General features: G+C 38.6%; 1 protein-coding gene across 1 annotated transcript in view; it reads left to right on the forward strand.

Annotated features, from left to right (window-relative positions):
* LOC139133828 (uncharacterized) overlaps window positions 1-23229 on the forward strand; it is a 115642-nt gene that overhangs the window by 86811 nt on the left and 5602 nt on the right. Inside the window, exon 2 of the mRNA XM_070700592.1 lies at window positions 15248-15399. Within this exon, the coding sequence (XP_070556693.1) occupies window positions 15283-15399 (117 nt within the window). The 5' untranslated portion in view covers window positions 15248-15282. The remainder of the gene's footprint in view (window positions 1-15247; window positions 15400-23229) is intronic.

Genomic DNA, 23229 nt, shown 5'->3' on the forward strand with positions numbered 1-23229 from the left:
TCCACAATTATGCGCATGTATTAATAAGATATATCGATGTGGCAGAATCGGCTTCTTATTTTTAATGTCTTTCTAACTAAGCTTAGGCTAAAATAGTGAAAAGTAGAAACGGCAATAAATACACAAGTTACTTCTTTTGCTTCTCCCTATCCTGATGTACATCCATGTTTAACTTATCCAGAACGCTTTTAGTTTATTCAACCACAATAACGCCCTATTGTTTGTATCTCTGCCATCGGATTGTTGACAATGTATGGACCTTGTTGTCCGAGCTTCACCTTAATGGCACTAGGCATTCTTATTTGACCCTCTGTCTGCGCCTAAGAGAAGTTCAATCAATACTAGTTGCACTAGTTGTAGGGATATCAGTTTATCTGAAAGCTAAACTCTAGTGAAAAAGTGGACAAGTTCGCCAAAAATAAGCTGCAATATTTTGTAACCATTGCCACATCAAAAGATCAATTGTTGCAATGCTATGAAAACATTTGACTTTCACTGAAATGTGTGTTGCGTAAGGTCGTAAATATCTGTGATCTGGATATTTAATAACTGACAAAGAATATGTTACACACATTGTGGCTGTAAGCGTAATGATTCCTAGAGTACAGTGAAAAAGCAGACAAGCTCAGCTATCGTGGCTCTTTTCGGTTGCGGACGACACTCACATCGTTAATGCGCATGTGTAGACAGCATTTAACGAGATGGATAAGCATCTTATTATCCGATGCAATCGTCAATGCTCGAAACTTATCATGATTTGGTTCAACATATGTAAATGCAGTAAAAATTCGATTCTGAGAAGATTATAAATTGGACAAATTAAGAGAAAGTGGTATTCGTCGCCAATGTCCGACCACCCTTGTTTCAAATCTTGCATGTTCTGAGATATGGGTCTATCTATACCTTCACATCGACGTTCCTCGATTGCTAAGACTGAAGACGAACAACAAATCGTTTCAGTTGAAGGCTGGGATTAAATTTACTATTACAATTCAAGAAAAGGTACCTCTCTTGTAGACTCTCTCACAGCCCCTTCGTTCGCTACGCAGTTATGCACCCTCAACGGTCTTTCTAACAAGCGACACTAACCGAGCCAGCCGTGCTGTAGCGTAGCGGAACCCGACTTCGCCGGCTCGCTCGGCTCAACTGCTGAGGGCGCTAGTATGGTCGAAGGCGTAGCCGGCGAGGGGCTGTGAGAGAGTCTACTTCTCAGCTCCTGTAGGCTCTAGAAAACTCTATAGGAGCGCCTCTTTGGTTTCCTTAAAAGGTTTTCAAACCGGGTTTAAATGTCTAACAATCTTTGGTGATTTTTGTGGAAATACGAGTGGCCATCAGAAGCCGCTTTAAAGCCGCGTTCAAATTTGCAATTACATTGCTGGTATTTTGAAATGCACCTCTAGCTAGCTCTTTGTAACAACACCTGAACAGCTGCAGATTCCAACTTTTCCCCAAGATGTTGAAATGAAGCCCTACATTTTTCTGACCAACGGTACGGCACATTGTTGATTCCCGTCCCGGTAATTGCAGCTTGTTTTCTATTGGGTTAGTATAACCAGTCAGCTGACAGGTGAGAGGGAAAAGATCCGACGCAGCCCTTGGGATGATATGGAAATAATTTATATATCGAAGGAGATCAGAGAAACACAATGACATAATCAACTATGCTGCAACCATTAGCAGTCACGCATGTTACATTCCCAGCTTTGTATCACACATTTTACCGTTTATAATATGCCTTATATATTTGCAGAAGAGACTTCCCAGCTTCGTTTACAACTATGTATTTCGAGGTACGTGGAAAATGAAAGTTGTCTGCTTGATAATTTATGAAATTTAGAAGTAGATAATCTGCTGAGTCGTCAATAATGAAATCATCCTGTGACCCTATTCTGGCATTGAAATCGCCACCTAGTACAATGAATGCATCGGGATGGAAAGAACGAATTTCAATAAGCTGTTCTTCAAGCATATCAAATTTATCCGATATGTCACTTGCTTTACAGTAACTGCTAGCAACCAAAAAATAATATATTTGAAAAGGGAAAAGCGGTTTATGAAAATTGACAAAAATACAATTCTGGACTTTACACTGACTTCTTTAACTCCTTGATGCGATTCTGCTGTGAATGTACACCGTCAACTCACTGCTAGGGCGGCCTCTGTTGTTGCGCCTTGTACCTGTAACTTGAATGTTTGAAATTAAAAAAGAAATTCACATCATCCAGTTCAGAACAAAACGTTTGAGTAAACCAATAAATCATAATCTTGGCATAAGTCGATAAATTCTTGGATATTTAGTTGATTCTTTAGTCCGCTAATCATGCAGGTAATGTCTTTCTGTTGGCTTTGCAATTTGACCACACCCCTATGCCGATTTTTGCAGACGGCGCACTTGGTTAACTGTACCGGTGGTCTCGTCGACTTTGAAGACTGTTCTCTCTCTATTTTCGGCGGTAGAAATCAATTTGTCGAAGCTACGATGAGCCTTCACAGTTTTGTCCCCATCAGGTAGAGTTTTCCGAAATTGGTTGAGTTTTGAACGGAGCAAACGCACTATCTTAGAGAAGTCTTCACCGATGTTTATGTCCGAATTGCGTAGCTTACTGGCAGTTACGAGTATTTTGGTTTTGTTCTTAAACTTAGACAGTACAGCATGGCCATTATTGGTCTTGAACCTCGGACTGACCGTACGTTCGTGAGGCGGTGACACCTTTCATCATCGTTATCTTATTCTATTCCCATTCTATTAAGGCCGAGTTACACGAGGCAACTCGTTGAGCAACGCGACGAGCAACACGACAGGCAACGCGAGTTGCCCGCCGTGTTGCTTCGTTTGTATGATATCGTCGCGTCGCCCGAGGTGGTCAGGCGACGTCGCCCGGAAAACCGACATGTCGGTTTTTCAGGCGACGCGTCGCCCATCGCTTGGACGAGTTGCCCCGTCTACACACTGCGTCGCGTCGCCTGAAGAAACCTTTGACCTCTACTCATGCGCAGAACAGTGATCCTGTTTGCGTTCATCGATTGTAACTTGTTTAAAGGTATGGAAATCGATCCCAGGGCCTAGGAGTGGCACATGTAAAACAGTGTGTATCTTTGCGTCAGAGGCGGAATAAATCTATTTATCCAGGAAATCTTAATCCCGACTGCTATGTTTGTACGCACATAGAGCCAGTCGACGTTAGGGACGCAAAAAACAACACGAGGAACAAACAGGCAGTGGTTTTGAACAAAATCAATGTAGCTGGTACTTCACCGATGTCTGTAACTCAGTACATGAAAATATTCGTAACTTGACGCACTTTGAACATAGCTCGTAACAAGTGACAGCGGAAAGCCCACAGAACTACGTGTACAACTATAACAGCCACTCATGTAGTTGGCGCTCAGTGAAGATTTTTCGATCAACAACTTTGACGGATGATGGACTGACCTTTTCTACCGCAATTGTTATCTCCCTCGATTCAGCACAAAATTTTCGTATGGACTATTGATGTGGTGTTTACAGTTGTTACGTAGTGGTAAATCCTAGTCGTATTTACGACTGCTGCGTAAACAGTCACTGAATAAATTTTGCACGCATTTACGAGCACTGGATATTACTACCGTTTTTAATCGAAAACCGTCCGTATACGCACATGACAGTTGTGACAAAAACAACACAAAAAATCTGGCGTACATTGTTACTGCATTACTTTGACCAAAAAATCACCCAAATGCCGAACGGTGATCATACAGAACTCTGCTGCAGGTTTCTGGACTAAACGACCCCAAACCGACCGGGTCCCAGTCAACTGTGCCGGGCTCGACGTCTACTCTATCAGCGTCAACTCAAACTTTCACTCCAGAAAACTTTACCCACAAACTGGGAATATACTAAATTTACCTTGAAAAATTTCAAACTTTTTATCGTATTAAAAAAATCTTACCGGGGCCACGGAGCAAATTAAGAAACCAACAAACCCAACAGAAAACAGTGGAATGATCATTAGTGTGCAAGGTCGCTGTATTATATGTCAGGGTGAAAAAATCTAGCTTTGAAATTTCTGGACTGTACAAACGGCGGGGCAGAATTAGACAAGATTACGACCAATGTGTTACCGCCGATGGTACATAACGTACTGTTGATAGCAGGTAGTTCGGTGTCCAGTGAGAACACGATTCCGAATATATCACGGCTGTTGATTTGAGCTGCCTCCGATCGAAAATTTTCAACACAAAGACATGATATCAATAATTTTGCGAGATTATAAGTACCCGCTGTCTTCTCGCCAAATAGCTGCGATCAAGATTATTATGATAGAAGCAATTGACCGCCGAACACCTGCTTGCTTTTCTTATTCACGACCTGTAAAAATTGATTATTCCTGCTGAGAAATACGACAGCAAATATTGCAATGTGAATTTCTTACTATCTTCCTCGCAATGGTTTTGCATCTGTGTTTATTTTATCACGGTCATTGGACCATTTCTGACGATTTTTACTAACAAAGAATCAGTTCACACTCATCGTGGGAACACATTGCAAAGACGTTCACAAAATTTTCATCACATTCATCACATTACCATAATCCCCGTTTCAAAGACGTAGGAAATGTATAATGATTTGTTTATCTTGAAAAATCCCGAACTGAAGCCTCTAAATACAAAATGATTTTTCTTCTGAACAACTTCCCGACAACTTTACAATAACACTCTGGTCATCACATTGCGGTTGTAACCGTACATGTGCTGCTGCCAATGGAGAATCAAAAGACTTCAAATCAACAGTCAAAACGTACGGAAAAAGTATCAATATCCAAGCAATGTAAAACAATAATTTTGATAAGGACAATTTATTGTATATTATAAAAAATCTCCAGACCACTCGGAACAGCGTAAGATTATGATCTCACTCATTCGAATACTACACTCACACGGTAGGGTAAAAATATGGGAACTCAGATCGTTATATACTGCTTCCGTCAAACGAGTCCGCTTATCTAAAGACGGCAAAAATGGTAAAAAAGACGGTAAAATGACCATAATTATTATTGCTTGTCTCTGTAAATTTTGCCGACTATTCGTTAGTAGTTGTCGAATTTCTTGAGTTTGTCCGAAAACTATTTCAGTGAATGACGTAAGTTTCAAGACACCCGAGTGCGAACGCAATATCGATATGGAGATAGCAAAATCAGTCACAGACAATCGAGGAAGAACATAAGAGTCTATTAATCTGCGATTTAATTCATCCTAGGTTACCATGAAAGTAAAAAAGGTAATGTTGTGCCCTGGTTGGGAAAGAAAAGTTGATTAAGTTTTCAAAAAAACGTCAGCTAATACTCGAACAATTAGTAAAAAACTAGCTCAGAAAAACGTATAGAGAAGAACGACATCACCGATCACGGCGATCTTCAGATCTTTTATCATGTTTCAGTCTGAACGGTCAACATTTGATGCTATAATCTATGTCAAGTGTCTCTTTTTGGTCAAATCCGACAAAGATGAATCAATAACGATAGTTTCATCGCCCCGACCCGACAGGAAATAATGAAGCTCATGGGCACCTGTATACATGTAATCGTGGCATGAACGTATCCAATGCCCGTCCACTGCATGAGCCATTGACCGTGCATCGCGAGCAAACAACGGTTTTGGATGTCACGAGAGCATTTTTTTTCGCAGTCTGTGAGCGGTTGAGTGGTTTGCGGTAGGCTGCATACATGTAGATCGGAATCGAGTTGATTTCGGCGGAAAACAGTTAGAAAGTAGTTTTTCGTGCTCCGTCCAAATTGGATCCGCATGTTGCCGGTTTTGTCCATGGTAATCAGCAGAGCTGTGGGGGGAGGCCGTATAACGCCGGGAATACACGTCATCGTACGCAGGGCTATGCCACAACATACTTCCAAAGGCGATCTATCGTAAAATATCGTACTGCAGGTCAACAAACGTCACCCATTCATAGGCCTACAGGTAGGCCTACACATATCAACGAACAAAAAGGGAGAGGCAATCTGCTTGAAACCATGAAGTAGTCTATTTTTTACATCCATGGTTTGTGTCTGAATTCATTGAGGCGCGTGTTCAGTAACCGTTGGTCAAGTTTTTTCGTTCAGTAGTAAGAATCGTTTATTCATTGTTGACATCGTAATCGATCCGATGTACACAACAAATGTTTGATCGTTTGCACCTTTGCGCGTCCCCTCGTGATTGGCAGCTGTTTGAATGCTTTCATCTATTGTTCGTTGGACGCTTCGAACACAGCATCGAAGCAGTTTTGGCATAAAAGATCAACTTAAAATGGAAAAAAATGAGAGAATTTCGCCAACAGGGTGATGCCACAAGTATTCACAAAACGTAATATGTTGGAACAGTGCTTTAATTTACACCATGGTTGTTGAAAGATCCAGATTTTCGGGAGCATTCGTTGACGTTGTTACCATGTGCCACTCATGTTGGATTATGAATCCCCAGGGAGATAGGGGGTATTTATAGGCTCCCCCTGCCTTTAAGTACATATGAATTTACAAAACTCGAACAGGAAATATACTATAAACTGTAAAAAATATCAACCAATCAATATGTCAATAAATCAATAAATCTATAGACAAATACAAAAAATATCCACCCTCTCTTACAATTCTACTTCAATCTTCGGTAAACTGGTGAATAACCGCTACAATATTAGATAAACTGCTGAATGATAATTTCTCCTGAGGAGCCATCAATATTCTCTGTTGTCCTTAGACATGGACTGATGTTTACACGTATCTAAAGCATCGATCAGGTCGGGACGACACAGAGAATACAATCAGCCTGACGAAAGACAATGTGGAAGTAAAACTTCCTGACTAATATGCTCGGGCGTCGCCACGTCGTCGTGATATAAGTATTTTCCTCTAGGCATATACATCAAAGAAAAATGTCAATATATTTTCTTAAACCAAAGAATTAATCAATTAATCGAAATTATTTCATCCCTAATTTACCGACGAGCACAAAGTCACATATAGACATGCCAGGCTCCAATAGATTGTACACCAAAACGGACAATTTGCGAGATGTTTTGCGAAACGACGAATGTATCAAGTGTCATTATGCTTGCACCTTCACCGGGTCATTTTCACCATGGGGAGGGATAACTACTAAGAGAACAAAAATTGCCTTTTCAAGGCAGATAAGTGGAGGCGGTAGCAATGGCGGTAACCATAAACAAAATTGCGAAACGTTTTCCCAATTTCACAGAATTTCACACCGTTCAGATTTTTGGACAAGTGTCTGTCCTTCAACTGAATGTTAGTAAATCCGAAGCACTATGGCTCGGTTATGGAAAAATAGACGCGACACCTCGGCTGGTTTGAAATTGGAATCTTCATCAAAAAATTATTAGGGATTTACTTTGGTTACGACCGTTTAAGACTTCTACTTAACTGGGAGAAAAAAATCGAAAGGCTTAAGACCGTTTTGAAACTTTGGTCAAAGCGTAAGCTAAGTCTGTATGGTAAAATCACTATCATCCAATTAGTAGCTCTTCTAAAACTGTTTTACGTATTGTTAATTCTTGGTGCTTTTGATGAACTTTTGAAGCCGATCAATCAAGCAATTTTCAAGTTTTTTTATGGAATAATGGGCCTGACAGAATAAAAAGACTCACATTGCTTGGAACTTACGAACGTGGAAGGCTCAAGATGCCCGACATCTTTGCCCTCCATGATGCATTCTATGCTTCATGGATTCGTAGACTGTGCGATTCAACGATCGCTCGCTGATAAGCTGAAATTGCTAGAATAATGAACATATGACCTATTGTATGACAATATTTTGTACCCGTTAACCTTAACCATGAGCTGATAATTTTTCATTTTAATAACTTAATATATTTTTATTAATTCAAATTTTATTCGGAGCGTATTTCAAAGTTCCCGAGAATAAAATATGCCATCATTCACACGATTGTCACTTCGGGTTACGTGTTATAAGAACTTTTGGCAAACCTAAAAATATCTAAGTTATTTTTTTATTTATTTAAAAACTATGTCCTTATTTGGTGCATTAATGATGACTGATACGCATATTCCAGGACGGGCTTTAATCGATACGTGACCGATATTTCTGTCATTGAACGCATTTGACGACACCCGTCCCTAAACACTGCACCGTTGCATCGCACCATGATCTGTCACAAAGTATTCATCATTTTTGTGTTGCAGAACAGCTAATACTCATGGCTTTTACATGTCTGAAATGCACCGAAAATGCCACAAAATGACACCATTTCAATAGCCAAATTTGCAAGTTTCTACAATGGAAGGCCGTCTTCCGCGGCCGGCGTGACCACCCTCCTCATGACCACAAGCTAGCCTTTTTAACCAGTGTCGCGGAAAAGTTGATTTTGATATTTCTCATTCTGATTTGAGCTTATGCTGTTTACTCTGTGCCGTAAAATTTTAATCTTTAGATAAAATTAAATCACATCATTATCAACACAGAGCATTTGTGACGTTATTCCCCAGATAATTACTGATAAAATATCCAAATGTCTCGTATTGTTGCCTCAGATGTTTTATAAATTCTCAGGTAATGCCAAAACTATTAACCAAAATTAGTGTACCCCCTCCAGGACCATAATGGACTCAAGTAAACTTTTCACTCCATGGCTTCGTATCATACATTATTTTGTACAAAGTTTTCTTTCATCCATTATGGCCCGCGAGGGGGAAAACCATTTTCCCGTTAATATTGAATTATTAATAATTCTTAGAAAATAATAATTATCACTTTTATATATGTTATGGCATTAAAATCAAGACGGAAGGTTCATGAATTTAGAGGAAGGCCATAATTTCGTATGCAAGTTTGGTGCAGAGTCACCATTTTCAAGGCACCAATCGCACCACCCTGCTTCTGTTAATTCTGTCCTTACCCTATGTTACCAATCAAGCATACCCGTGAAGCCATCTCGATATGACAAACATGTCTCTATAAGAATATTCGAAATAATTCTACCAGTACAATTATTTAGTTGGAGTTTTTTATGTGTTGATTATCACTACATATCTAGTAAGATTTTCGAAAATATCCTTCATTAATCCGATCTGTAGATTATTTAGTTCGAGTTTCCTTTATACGATTTCTGTGGTCGAGTCATATTGCAGTTTGCCACGATCTAGAGAACCGTTTTGATCATGGGCCACACGAAACACAGTCCGCTCTTCAAGCATGCGCACCGTAATCATTTGTAAGGAAACTGGCGACAAGTTGCCTAACGAGTTGCCTCGTGTAACTGTTCCAGTCGCGTCGCTTGATGCGTTGCCTACCGCGTTGCTCGTCGTGTTGCTCGGCGAGTTGCCTCGTGTAACTCGGCCTTTACGGATAACATTTTCGACATTCTCTTCAGACGCTGACAAGCTTTTTTGCTCGAGATGTGTTCTACTCTAGTATGAAAAACACTCACGTAACTTTTGTTTGCTGTTCAGTTCAGGGTATGTATCCCGATATTGATTCTCAAAGTTTTGGAGCTCAAATTTCTGCGTGTCACCTGCGTAAACACCTGCTCAGTTCTCTACTCAGTACTAAGTTGAAACATTTAGCGTCGGTTTTGTGAATTTATATTATGTTTGGAATTGCTGATATTGTGAAAATGGAAAGAAATTATACACAACCGGCTATTGGTTGGTGCCAGTAGTGGGTGGTATTTACACAACAAACTCAATCCATTTGTCGAACGCTACTCTGTTGTCTCAACGGTCACATTGTGGTTAGGGATCGTTCAGTTATTGTGGCCAGGGGTGGGCTGGCAAATTCTTCCTGCGCATCAGTCAAAATCAGTGAACCCCCTACCCATTGCGCCATAAAATTTATGACCCTCTTTACAGATGACAAAAATTTCATGACACCCCCTCCCATTGCTTGAGTAAAGGTGCACGTACAAATACCTCTGGAGGGGGTGCGATAGAATCCAAAAATGATTCTCAGATTTTTCAAGTGACATCCTAACAAACTCACAATGCGTTAACATTCAAATTTCCCCTTCTTGCTTGCTTGAAATCCCTGGCCCCCTAAACGGGATCGGATAGAAATTACAGATTGTTCGTAATTCTTTTCGCAAGCATTTTTGAAGTGTCATGAAATTTCGTGCATGCCCTTTCAGGAGGGTCACTAATTTGCTCAACTATTAGAAAACGAAATATGGATGATGAAGTGTTTCATCCTAAAATGTCAAATCACAATAAGAGGGAGTGTATCAGGAAAACTATAAACATCTTTCTATAAAAACAATCTAGTATATCTGTACACTTACACCTGTTCATGATTCATATAAGGCCAAGGAAAAATAACAAAATATGTTTCTCATCCTCGTCAACCTTTTTTCTGCTCCTGAGGAAATGAAAAAATAAACCAAAAAACACGCTACGACAGTTCATAACACAGTGCTCTATAAAACACAACTGTAAACAAAATAACTGACACTAACATTCCATTCAGAACTGTACACATATGTCACTGTTGTATTAAACTGTCATAACTGTGGAGTGCTGCACTTAAAGTGAAACCAAACAACTGTTGCTATACAAAAATACTAAAGCAAAACTGCTGTACATCTATCTCTGCGTGCATTCCTTTGTTGTTTTCATGTTTTTGCGCGTTCTTGTTGATTGAAGAATAAAAACGAATTAGAGAAAAATTGTACTTTGCTTGCAGTGGCAGGTAAAAAGTGCGTGTGTGTACAAACATTTGACATTTGGATTTAATTGATAATGTTGATTCCCTATACATGATAGTCTATGAGAAAAATACAAAACTAGAAATATCTAAGCATTTATAGATGTTTGATAATTCACATAAATGTATTTAATTAGAATAGGGTGATAATAATTCGCATAAGTACAAAATATTCAATTTTGGAATTTCACAGAAAATGTTCACCCACTATACATAGCACTCTATAATAAAACTATGAATAATATCTTTCCATTGAAAAACTTCCTATACTTATGCATATATTGACGTTGGATAATTAACACAATCGTACCTGATTAGAATATGGTGGTTATAAATGCATATCATGTGTACAAGAAATAATGGAATTTCAACACAAATGTTCATCCACTATACATGGGAGTCTATGGGGAAATTTTGAATATTTCTTTCCAATATAAAACTGGCTAAATCTGTGTATTCATAGACGTTTGATAATTCATTTTAACGTACTTGACTGGACTACGGTGGTTGCAAACAGATGTGTGCAGGCCTTTAATTCTGAAATTTCAACGAAATGTAGATTTACTATACATGGGAGTCTATTAGGAAAGTATGAATAATGTCTTTCAATACAAAACAGGGTAAATCTGTGGACTCACTTAAAGCCCCTGTAGCTGTAACTCTTGAAATTTGTCGACCTGAAAAAGGCTTTCTATTTTCTCTGATTTTCTTTAAATTGTACGGGATGTAGTCTTTTACAACTAAACAATTGGACAAGTAAATTTAAATTTTAGCTATTATTTTGATTACCGCCATTTTTAAAAAAAATGGTAATATTACAAAGAAAGCATAACATATGGTATCCCAGTGGAAAACATGCATTATGTATTGGACTACTCTGTTGTTTCAGTGAATATTACATTGCATATATGCACTACGTACTGTGTTTTTGCTTTATCTGCACGAGGGTGCCATTTTATGATGGGGCAAAAATTTAATACTTATCTCGCTCAAAATTGCACATGTAGTACCAGTGGACAGTGAATTCTTCCTGTATAAATACCCCTCGATGAGTACATTCCCATGAACTTGTTTTGGTTTGGAAGTAAAGTCACCAAAAATAATGCTAAAAGATTCAGCTATCGGGCCTTTAAAATAAATTATAAATGTCTATAAATACACAGATTAAGTTACTTTGTGATTTGAACAAAAAATATTCATAGTTTCCTCATAGACTGCCATGAATGAACATTTCTCACTCAATCAAATCTACTTGCAACCGCCCTAGTCTAATAAAGCACTTTAAAGGCCCGACAGCTGTATCTTGTAACTACACACAAATGAAACGGTCATGTGTGAATCCAGCTGCTTCAGGGAAATTGAATTGTGTAACCTTGTACGCAAAATATAAACAAGAGCCTTACATCGCGTATATATATATCAGAAGTAGCCCATAAGAGACAGGATTCTAGCAAATTTGAGTGATTTCTTAACTTAAGAAATAAGCCTCTTGAACGAGCCTGTGCTTTAAAAGTCAAGGGACATGTGTACCAATAGTAGCCAGACCATTCATTTCACACAGGATTAAGTGCACTCTTGTTGTCATTGTAATGTGACTTGGGCTGTTACCACTTCCACTGTGCAAGTTTGTAAACACGCATGTTTATTTACAAAAAACACAGGGTGTTTATTGGATAGCAAACATTGTCTAAACTTGTGTATTGTCATTGTAATGACATGTCTGTCAACTGAGTTTGCGGGGTTTTGCAATTATTTTCCCCACAAAGCTTGCTATATCTCTAATAAATAAGTAATGGGAGCTGTTCTTTGCCCTCGGTGAGCCCGATTCACAAGAAGACAAACACCTCACTGTTGCAAAGCAAGATATTCATGAAAGAGATAATTATACTTCTATTCAGATTTACAGTTATTCTTTATGAAAATCCTTTTTGACGGGACGGATACTCATGAAAATTAAATGACCCCCCGTATGCTGTTTGAAAAACACATGACCCCCCTTGCAGTTTTAAAATTTAAGGTGACCCCCTCACTATAAAATTTTTTGCGAGGTTACTTTTAATCAAACTTTAAATGATCGACTATATTTTATTCGTCGTAACTTGAAATTCCCTGCACCATTAATCCCACCATCGTATAAATAGAACCAGCTAAATGAAAGAAAATCCAAGTCTTGAGCAAGTCAACTAATGCAGACAGTACCGATCGTCGTCTGTCACGCATTGACGCCGGGGCCACCGTCGTACGCAGTGAACACATACTTTTCAGAAGGTTAATGAAGTTCCGCAGAGCATGAATACAAAATCCTTGCTACTATTTTCTGATGTAAATGTTTGCCTTGCGTGAAATCAACCTCATAGCAATAATTGCTATATATAGTTTTGGCACTTCTAGAAGTTCAAACAACGCAACTTTATCAAATACATGTCCTTCATTGTTGTTGAGCTTGGCACGCCGCCTTCTTAGTGGCTGCGACCTTGGGTAATATGACGTCCTCAGCCAATTCAGACTTTTAACTACGTTTTACCCCACATTTGGTATATCTTACCTTAGTCTTCGATTGTGCAACCATAGACGTGACCGTAAAGATACCAATTATTATCATATAGCCATGACCGTATCCGTGTCTCCTCTGACGCGTCGTGACGTGGAACGTAAAACATCAGTCTGATACGGCACGTTATACGTCATTAATTGTTGTTTATTTCCGGTTTTTGATGTTATGATTTTCATCTTGCATTTAACGATCAAATCCATCTTTTTCACTTCAATCAAAATTTACCGATATAAAACGAAACATATTACTAGTACATATGAATTTAACGTTCCTTTATTTCAGATCTAAAGAGAGTTACAGGACAGGTTGTTGTAGAAAATTAAAAGTTGATGTTTACAATCTGTTGTATTTCGCGCTACTTCGTTCACGTCAGCCATGTTTCAGCAATAGTTATTAAAGTGAATTCAAACTTACAATATTGTCCATGTAATAATTATCCACCAGAACACCGGGACGGTAACCAGAATAAGTAAATTGGCTCCATTCCTTTTCTGAACTGCGGTAAATTGCGCTGAAATAATCCTGTTTAGACTTTACACTCGACACGATACCATCGACGACTTGATCAGCTGTTGTAAACAAACATGTATCAATGCGCTCAGACCAGCGGCAGAATATAAAAACATAGTCCCTTCGAAAGACTGACAAAAACTAATTAAATTTCTTTATTTTTAATTACCTTTTACATAAATATACGGTCATGGGCATATGATAAATCGGTTATCCCACGATATCAGCGCTTGGTTGGGACGTATTGCTCACTCGTGGCAATACGTCCCAACCAAGCGCTGATATCGTGGGATAACCTCTAATTGTCTACATTAATTGTCTGCAATACAATATTATAAGAGGAAACGTTTATTTTGGTATGGCAGATTGTATCAATAAATCGGATATCGTGTAGGTACTAGTGTGTGTGAGTAATGATTGCAACGGTTGCCAACCATTTCATACTTCAATGAACAGTGCATCAAAATTTGTTCAAATGCATTTGACTATGAATATGACAAACTAAGGTCAATACAAGCTATAAATATCGTGTATATGCTCATTCTGGCTTGCTACATGTAACCAAATGTATGGAAAGTGTCATTCACAGTATTTTTCATTGTTTTGCGCATTATGTGCTAAGGTGGGACAGTTTTTCAATCGATCATTGCGCACGTATCCGTCTTTCTGGTTCGCTTTTGTAGCCCTCGCTTGCGTTTTCGACGGTACTAGCTAGGCACGAGCGCCGGCTTTGTTCTGCTGGACGTTATCAAAGATATCGTGGTCGGTAATCCGGGACCGTTAAGACAAAACGAAAATGGCACGTGGTGTAGCTGATAGTTTGCCATTTAAGTAATATTTCTTGGCTGTCCCAGTACCGTGACGACGTGACTCAACACTTTTCGACAAAACAAAGACAACGTGTCAGGGGTTTAGAATTGGAAATAAAAAATGCTAAAATTGACCTTTGAACCTGAGTCGCTACGTTAAGTCAAACGTCGAAAGTACTTACATTGCCATCTCTTCACTGGTTTTGTCGCAATATTACCCTGTTAGAGGTAAGTTTACGATTATTGATTCTACGACTATGAATTGGTGTTGTTGATGTTTGTTGCGGCATTTAATTTGAATTTCATTTCAAATTATTTATCAAGACAAAGTCTTTCCCGAGAGCGGACAGACAACGAACCAAACATAGCTTTTGTTGGCAAGCCAATGCAGGCTATGACACATTCTTGTTTTCAAAAACTGTAAAGGTACTGCCTAAATAATGACTGTAAAAACTCAACAATGAAAATGCATTACATAAGATGACGTCAAGTACGAGGCATTTTCGTTTTCACAGAAGACAAAAGTCGGTCTCCTACAAAAGGCTGATAGCAATGCAGACATATTTAAATCAGAATTGACGAATTATATGATACAATACAATATACATGTGAGGTTCTTCATTGCATAGAGAAACCTCTCTCTCTCGCTCTCTCTCTCTCTCATGTACTTTAGGCAGTCGAAGCTAAAAATCTGACCACCAGGTATCCATGGCTGCATATAGTCAAATATTCCGCAAGGAAGTCCTTCTCGTTCTCAGTTTCATCTCGTTGTTTGCCGCGTTCGCCCTCTACCAGTACGGCTATGAGAGCCAGCCACTGTCATCGGTGAGTACGGAACTTGCTGCACTCATTACAGAGTATAGTAGCATTAACATGCACCAAATATTGAGGCGCTGTTGCACCTAAAATGGCAATTCGCGCCGAAAATCACTGTTTAGAGGGGTTAGTGTGTCTCATCTTCAGCTCACCCATTGAACACGCGTCTTTGTCGAAAAGGCGAACAATCATAAAAATATATTGGGGGTTTGAAATGTCACTCCAGCAGTCAAATATCAAACCGCTTTCGTTGGTTTTCTTTGCTTTGTGTTTCGTATTATAGCGTAACTGATTGATATTTGTATAGCAATTACCGTCTGATAAGGATATCGCAAAGAATTTGCTGTGACCAATCAATATCCCGTCTTGCGACGGTACGAAGACCATGATCTCTGGTAGTGTCATGCAAGGCCGTAGCAGGCCCTGAAATGTCGAATATGTACAGTAAATCTACAATGTTATTTCTCATTAAGTATACCTATATAGGCTACATTTTGTCTCGCGTACAACATGAAACATCAAATAGTCGAGAAAAGCATAACTTATCTTTAGACAGTGTAAAAAAGGTCAACTTGAAGTAGCTTCTCCGTGCTTTTGATTTTGTACGTCAAAAGTGTATATGAGAGGAAAATGATATTTGGTTCTACACTTGGTTACAATAATAACCAGGTCGGCTACTATATACTGCCTACCCGTTCTGCACTGTAATCGTAGCGCCAGAATCGATGTTTTTCGACTCTGAGCTAAACTTAGACGGAAGTTAGGACAAAAATAACTAACTCTTTACGACAAATGTTATGGTGTTTATGTTTTGCCTTGATAACGTGAAGCGCACGCGTCAACTTATACCGACTTCATGGATGTACAGCTTGTTTGAATACGCTGTGATGTAAAACTGAATCAATATCGAAGTTTCACTATCAGCAACTTGGTTGCAGTGACTGTCTTTCTTTATCTGTCAATTTACTTATTATTTATTCATATACCAATATGTATATAAAATAACACAAAATTATTTCAAGTACAAAGTAATGATATCTGTTACTTAGGTTTCATACATCCTGCAATCTGTCTGATGATTGCAGATGCGTGAAACTTAAGTAACAGATATCATTACTTTGAACTTGAAGTAATTTTGTGTTATTATTTATAACGCTCAGCTTTAGCATCGAGCATGAATGCATGAATTTGTGTTTTACTTACGCGGATTGCCTTTATTTCAAGAGCAAAGCGGCCCTTCACGAAGGCGATACTTTCATTCAGAAATCCCATCAAGCTGAAATTTGATACTGTAACACCGAATGGTATCTCCACCAACCAGACGTACGGATTCGGTCACGTGAACGTGTCAATCATTGTCTCGCGCTGTACCGATGCCACGGCTTGTCGGCCATCGGTGGACATAGCTTTCACCGTGCTAGCGACGGAAAGCCATAGTATTCAGAGTTATTTAAAATATTTACAAATAGATTTATGAAGTAAATACAACGACACGATCGAAACAGTAATTCTCATTCTCAGAGATTCCATGGCCTTTCATAATATCACACAAATTTACGACCTTGGCGAACGCGAAAGATTCCGTACGATGACACACCGGGGTGTGTACCTCATTGCATGTTTGTACCCATAACCCTGGGCAGATCGTCTATGTAGCCGACACGACAACCCTGCCGTGGCGACACCGGTCTCTGCCGGTGTCAACTCGTCAATCCCGATCTCGGTCGTCAATTTTTTCCTCTTACGGACTTTGATGTTTGCAGTGACACATATCTCGCCCGTATATACATCCTAATTTTGTTACTTGACGGAAACTCTGTTTTTGAGTGTTGTCTGAGTCAACTCTCAAAGTACATCGGATTCCACGGCGCTATGTTTTAACAGCTTATGTCAGCCGTACGCCGCGCTCCAAGTTTGATTCCGAGCGAGAATTTACGGATTATTTGTGCGTTGAAGGAAATTTATCGTTGTTAGTCGAATAACCTTATGCTTGTGCCTCCTATGTCGCTTTCCCGAAGATTCTACTGTACTCATTTATTCAGTTGGACTTACGTCGAGATGTAGGTTTCGGTTCTATCGCCAACCGGGATCGCCAGGTACGACGTCCACGACTCGACTGGAGACGCGACGTTACTCAGCCATTAAAAATAAACGATCGACATTCGATTCCCGGGAAAAGCTATAGTTTTAGCTACTCGAAATTTCGTTGGACAAATATGCCTTCTATATTTCCATGTCTGGATTTATAGGGTCACCTTTTGGTAAAAATGTCGTGAGAGCTAGCACGGCATAGATCACAACAAATCTGTCTGTGTCGCGACGCCTGCATGTATGAACGGTACTTGCACGAAAAAAGTTCCGGTTGATGGGGTAATTCGGATTTCTTATCAGTCCTGATTCGAGCCAGTTCATGTGATATATATATATATTATATATATATATATATATATATATATATATATATTATATATATATATTATATATATATATATATATATATATACATACATTTGTCATTTATTTATTTTGCATTTAAATGCAGAGTATTCAAATACGCACAACTGGATTTGTGACTTTCTTTATATCGAGAATTAACGGAATAATTAAATCTTTGTCCCTTATTTGTGGCTTGTTAGATAGAATATGACTCTTAAGACAAAAGTTTTATCAACAATTCAAATAAATCCCGTTTTTTCTCAGAATATGATAAGTAAAGAACATATACTTGTAGAATAAACTAGTGAAAAAAACCAATTTGTTGCTATTGCAATAATGAATAATTGAATCGAAATAAGGGCATGTAAAATAAAACAATGATTTGATAGCTAAATATTGAACCGAATAAATAGTTTACCAAATAAAATGGAAAGACGGCCCAAAAAAATTGCAATTTCTTTGACAATTCAGAAAAAAATGCTCATACGTCTCAGAAACCTTAAGGCCGAGTTACACGAGGCAACTCGTTAAGCAATGAGACGAGCAATACGACAGGCAACGCGAGTTGCCCGCCGTGTTGCTTCGTTTGTATGATATCGTCGCGTCGCCCGAGGTGGTCAGGCGACGTCGCCCGGAAAACCGACATGTCGGTTTTTCAGGCGACGCGTCGCCCGTCGCTTGGACGAGTTGCCCCGTGTACACACTGCGTCGCGTCGCCTGAAGAAACCTTTGACCTCTACTCATGCGCAGAACAGTGATCCTGTTTGCGCTCATCGATTGTAACTTGTTAGTACATATAAATTTACAAAACTCGAACAGGAAATATACTATAAACTGTAAAAAAAAATCAACCAATCAATATGTCAATAAATCAATAAATCTATAGACAAATCCAAAAAATATCCACCCTCTCTATCAATTCTACTTCAATCTTCGGTAAACTGGTGAATAACCGCTTCAATATTAGATAAACTGCTGAATGATAATTTCTCCTGAGGAGCCATCAATATTCTCCGTTGTCCTTATACATGGACTGATATTTACACGTATCGAACGCATCGATCAGGTCGGGACGACACAGAGAATACAATCAGCCTGACGAAAGACAATGTGGAAGTAAAACTTTCTGACTAATATGCTCGAGCGTCGCCACGTCATCGTGATATAAGTATTTTCCTCTTAGCCCTTAGGCCTACATAAAAAAATGTCAATATATTTTCTTAAACCAAAGAATGAATCAATTAATCGAAATTATTTCATCCCTAATTTACCGACGAGCACATGCTCCAATAGATTGTACACCAAAACGGACAATTTGCGAGATGTTTTGCGAAACGACGAATGTATCAAGTGTCATTTTGCTTGCCCCTAAACCAGGTCATTCTCACCATGAGGAGGGATAACTACTAAAGAGAACAAATATTGCCTTTTTCAAGGCAGATAAGTGGAGGAGGTAGCAATGTCGGTAACCATAACAAAATTGCGAAACGTTTTCCCAATTTCAAAGAATTTCACACGGTTCAGATTTTTGGACAAGTGTCTGTCCTTCAACCGAAGGTTAGTAAATCCGAAGCACTATGGCTCGGTTTATGGAAAAATAGACGCGACACCTCGGCTGGTTTGAAATTGGAATCTTCATTATATTAGGGATTTACTTTGGTTACGACCGTTTAAAACTTCTACTTAACTGGGAGAAAAAAAATTGAAAGGCTTAACCGTTTTGAAACTTTGGTCAAAGCGTAAGCTTAAAGTCTGTATGGTAAAATCACTATCATCCAATTAGTAGCTCTTCTAAAACTGTTTTACGTATTGTTAATTCTTGGTGCTTTTGATGAACTTTTGAAGCCGATCAATCAAGCAATTTTCCAGTTTTTTTATGGAATAATGGGCCTGACAGAATAAAAAAGACTCACATTGATTGGAACTTACGAACGTGGAAGGCTCAAGATGTTCGACATCTTTGCCCTCCATGATGCATTCTGTGCTTCATGGATTCGTAGACTGTGCGATTCAACGATCGCTCGCTAGTAAGCTGAAATTGCTAGAATATGACCTATTGTACGACAATATTTTGTACCCGTTAACCTTAACCATGAGCTGATAATTTGAATTTTAATAACTTAATATATTTTTAATATTAATTCAAATTTTATTCGGAGCGTATTTCAATGTTCCCCAGAATAAAATATGCCATCATTCACAAGATTGTCACTTCGGGTTACGTGTTAGAAGAACTTTTGGCGAACCTAAAAATATCTAAGTTATTTTTTATTTATTTAAAACTATGTCCTTATTTGACGCATTAATGATGACTGATACGCATATTCCAGGACGGGCTTTAATCGATACGTGACCGATATTTCTGTCATTGAACGCATTTGACGACACCGCTCCCTAAACACTGCGCACCGTTGCATCGCACCATGGTCTGTCACAAAGTATTCATCATTTTTGTGTTGCAGAACAGCTAATACTCATGGCTTTTACATGTCTGAAATGCACTGAAAATGCCACAAAATGACACCATTTCAATAGCCAACTTTTCAAGTTTTTACAATGGAAGGCCGTGGCCGGCGTGACCACCCTCCTCATGACCACAAGCTAGCCTTTTTTCAGGGTAGCGGAAAAGTTGATTTTGAAATTTCTCATTCTGATTTGAGCTTATTGCTGTTTCACTGTGCCGTAAAATTTTAATCTTTAGATAACATTAAATCAAATCATTGTCAATACAGAGAATCTGTGGCGTTATTCCCCAGATAATTACTGATAAAATATCAAAATGTCTTGTATTGTGGCCTCAGATGTTATATAAATTCCCTGGTAATGCCAAAACTATTAACCAAAAATAGTGTAAACCCCTCCAGGATCATCATGGACTCAAGTAAACTTTTCACTCCATAGTGTACTTGGCTTTGTATCGTACATTATTTTGTACAAAGTTTTCTTTCATCCATTATGGCCCGGGAGGGGGAATACCATTTCCCGTTTATATTGAATTATTAATAATTCTTAGAAAATAATAATTATCACTTAAATATATGTTCTGGCATTAAAATCAAGACGGGAGGTTCATAAATTTAGAGGAAGGCCACAATTTCGTATGCAAGTTTGGAGGAGAGTCACCATTTTCAAGGCAACCAGTTAATATTTCAATCGCACCACCCTGCTTCTGTTAATTCTGTCCCTACCTTATGTTACCAATCAAACATACCCGTGAATCCATCTCGACATGACAAACATGTCTCTATAAGAATATTCGAAATAATTCTAGCTGTACAATTATTTAGTTGGAGTTTTTATATGTTGATTATCACGACACATCTAGTAAGATTTTTCGAAAATATCCTTCATTAATCCGATCTGTAGATTATTTAGTAGGAGTTTCCTTTAATTCGATCGGACGATTTGAAACATTACTATTTTGTGATCGAGTCATATTGCGGTTTGCCACGATCTAGAGAACCGTTTTGATAATAGGCCGCCACGAAACACAGTCCGCTCTTCAAGCATGCGCACCGTAATCTTTTGTAAGGAAACGAGCGACAAATTGCCTAACGAGTTGCTTCGTGTAACTGTTCCAGTCGCGTCGCTTGATGCGTTGCCTACTGCGTTGCTCGTCGTGTTGCTCGGCGAGTTGCCTCATGTAACTCGGCCTTTACAGAGAGAACACTTGTCCGTGTAGTTGATTTTAATCTTGAGATTGAATTCAGCTTGCTTCGTATCAGTTGAAAGAATTTTTTTTATTTACCCAAATATTTCCATTGAAGCGGAATCTTAGTCTTAAATGATAATGCCATATGTCTTCACAATAGGGACGTTTGAAAAATTTATCATTTGGAACCAAAGAAGTCATGAAAAAACTTGGATGTTAAAGTAATCAGTCCTTGTGCAAGAGAAAAACATTTTTCGTTTACATAAACATTCCACTGTCCAATTTGTCTTCATATTTCTTACTACACTGTAGGCGAAAGAAAGTCGCCATGGTCATCGACAATGTAATTAATGTAGATGATATTCGAACTAATCCAATGTAAATAAAGATATAGTTTTACCATTGTTTGAGATGTGGATTACGGATATCTATAGCGTATTAAAGCCCCAACACCTGCTTTGTGCCAAGTATAAGTAATTAATTGATGAAAACGAGATATTGGTTTTAAATATGGCAAAACTAGAAGAGTTGAATCGCACAGTCTACATATCATGAAGCACAGAATGCATCATTGAGGGCAAAGACGTCGGTCAATTTAGAACTCCACGTTCGTGAGTTCCATTCAGTGTAAGTCTTTTTATTCTACCAGACCAATTATTCCATGAAAAGTTAAAAATTGCTTGATTGACTGGATTCAAAATTTCATCAACAATATTTAACAGTATGTAAAACAGTTTTGGAAGAGATAATGATTTGATGATGGTGATTTTACCGTAAAGACTTAACTAACTCTTTGACCAAAGATTCAAAACGGTCTTAAGCCTTTCGATTTCTCCTCCCAGCCAAGTAGCAGACAATTTAAACAGTCGTAACCAAAGTAAATCCCTAATGATTTTATTGGGTGGAGATTCCACTTCAAACCAGCCGGTATGTCTCATCTATTTTTCCATAAACCAAGTCACAGTCCTTCTGATTTAGTTACATTCAATTGAAGGCCGGACACTCGACCAAAACTCTTAACCGTATCAATAGCATTATGAACTGGGAACAACGTCCGTAAGAAAGTGAAGTATCGTCAGCAATTTATTTCTGTGAAATTGAGGAAAGGGACGAACTATTATGTACTATAATTGCATGGATGTCTTGATTTTGTCTTACATGGGTTGCCACTATTTCAACAGCAATGTTGAGAAACGTTATACAAAGATAGCTATTTCTAAATTCCCTGACAATGAAGACAGATTGTCATCTCTTCAGTTCCTTCCAATATCCTGTGTTTACACATAGTTTTAATTCTATCTGACGTGACTCATCTCTAACCAATCAAAGTCAAAGACACTTCTTACTTTCCCGCCAAAACAGGCTATATCACAGCCGGAATTAGCCACTTTACTTTAGTATATGTTTACGCACAGTATAGTGTATGTGTATGCGTATACTCAGAGCACATCGCTCACCACTGGATCTGGTCGTCACTTATCCACCCACTGATACATTATATTGTAGCAGTAGTTCAGAGCTAGCTGTAGTAATAAAGTTTGAAGAAATACAGCCGACGCCTCTGTCTCCATCACTTGAACTCAAAAGATCCTGCTTCGTAAACAATCCCACATATTGTTTTTGTGGTGCCGAGACCAGGATATTGGAAGGAACTGAAGAGATGACAATCTGTCTTCATTGTCCAGGAATTTAGAAGTAGCTATCTTTGTATAACGTTTCTCAACAAGCAAGTAGAAAAAGCTCTGTAGATA

The sequence above is a fragment of the Ptychodera flava genome, chromosome 5 (assembly GCF_041260155.1).
Source record: "Ptychodera flava strain L36383 chromosome 5, AS_Pfla_20210202, whole genome shotgun sequence".
NCBI classification, from domain to species: Eukaryota; Metazoa; Hemichordata; class Enteropneusta; family Ptychoderidae; genus Ptychodera; species Ptychodera flava.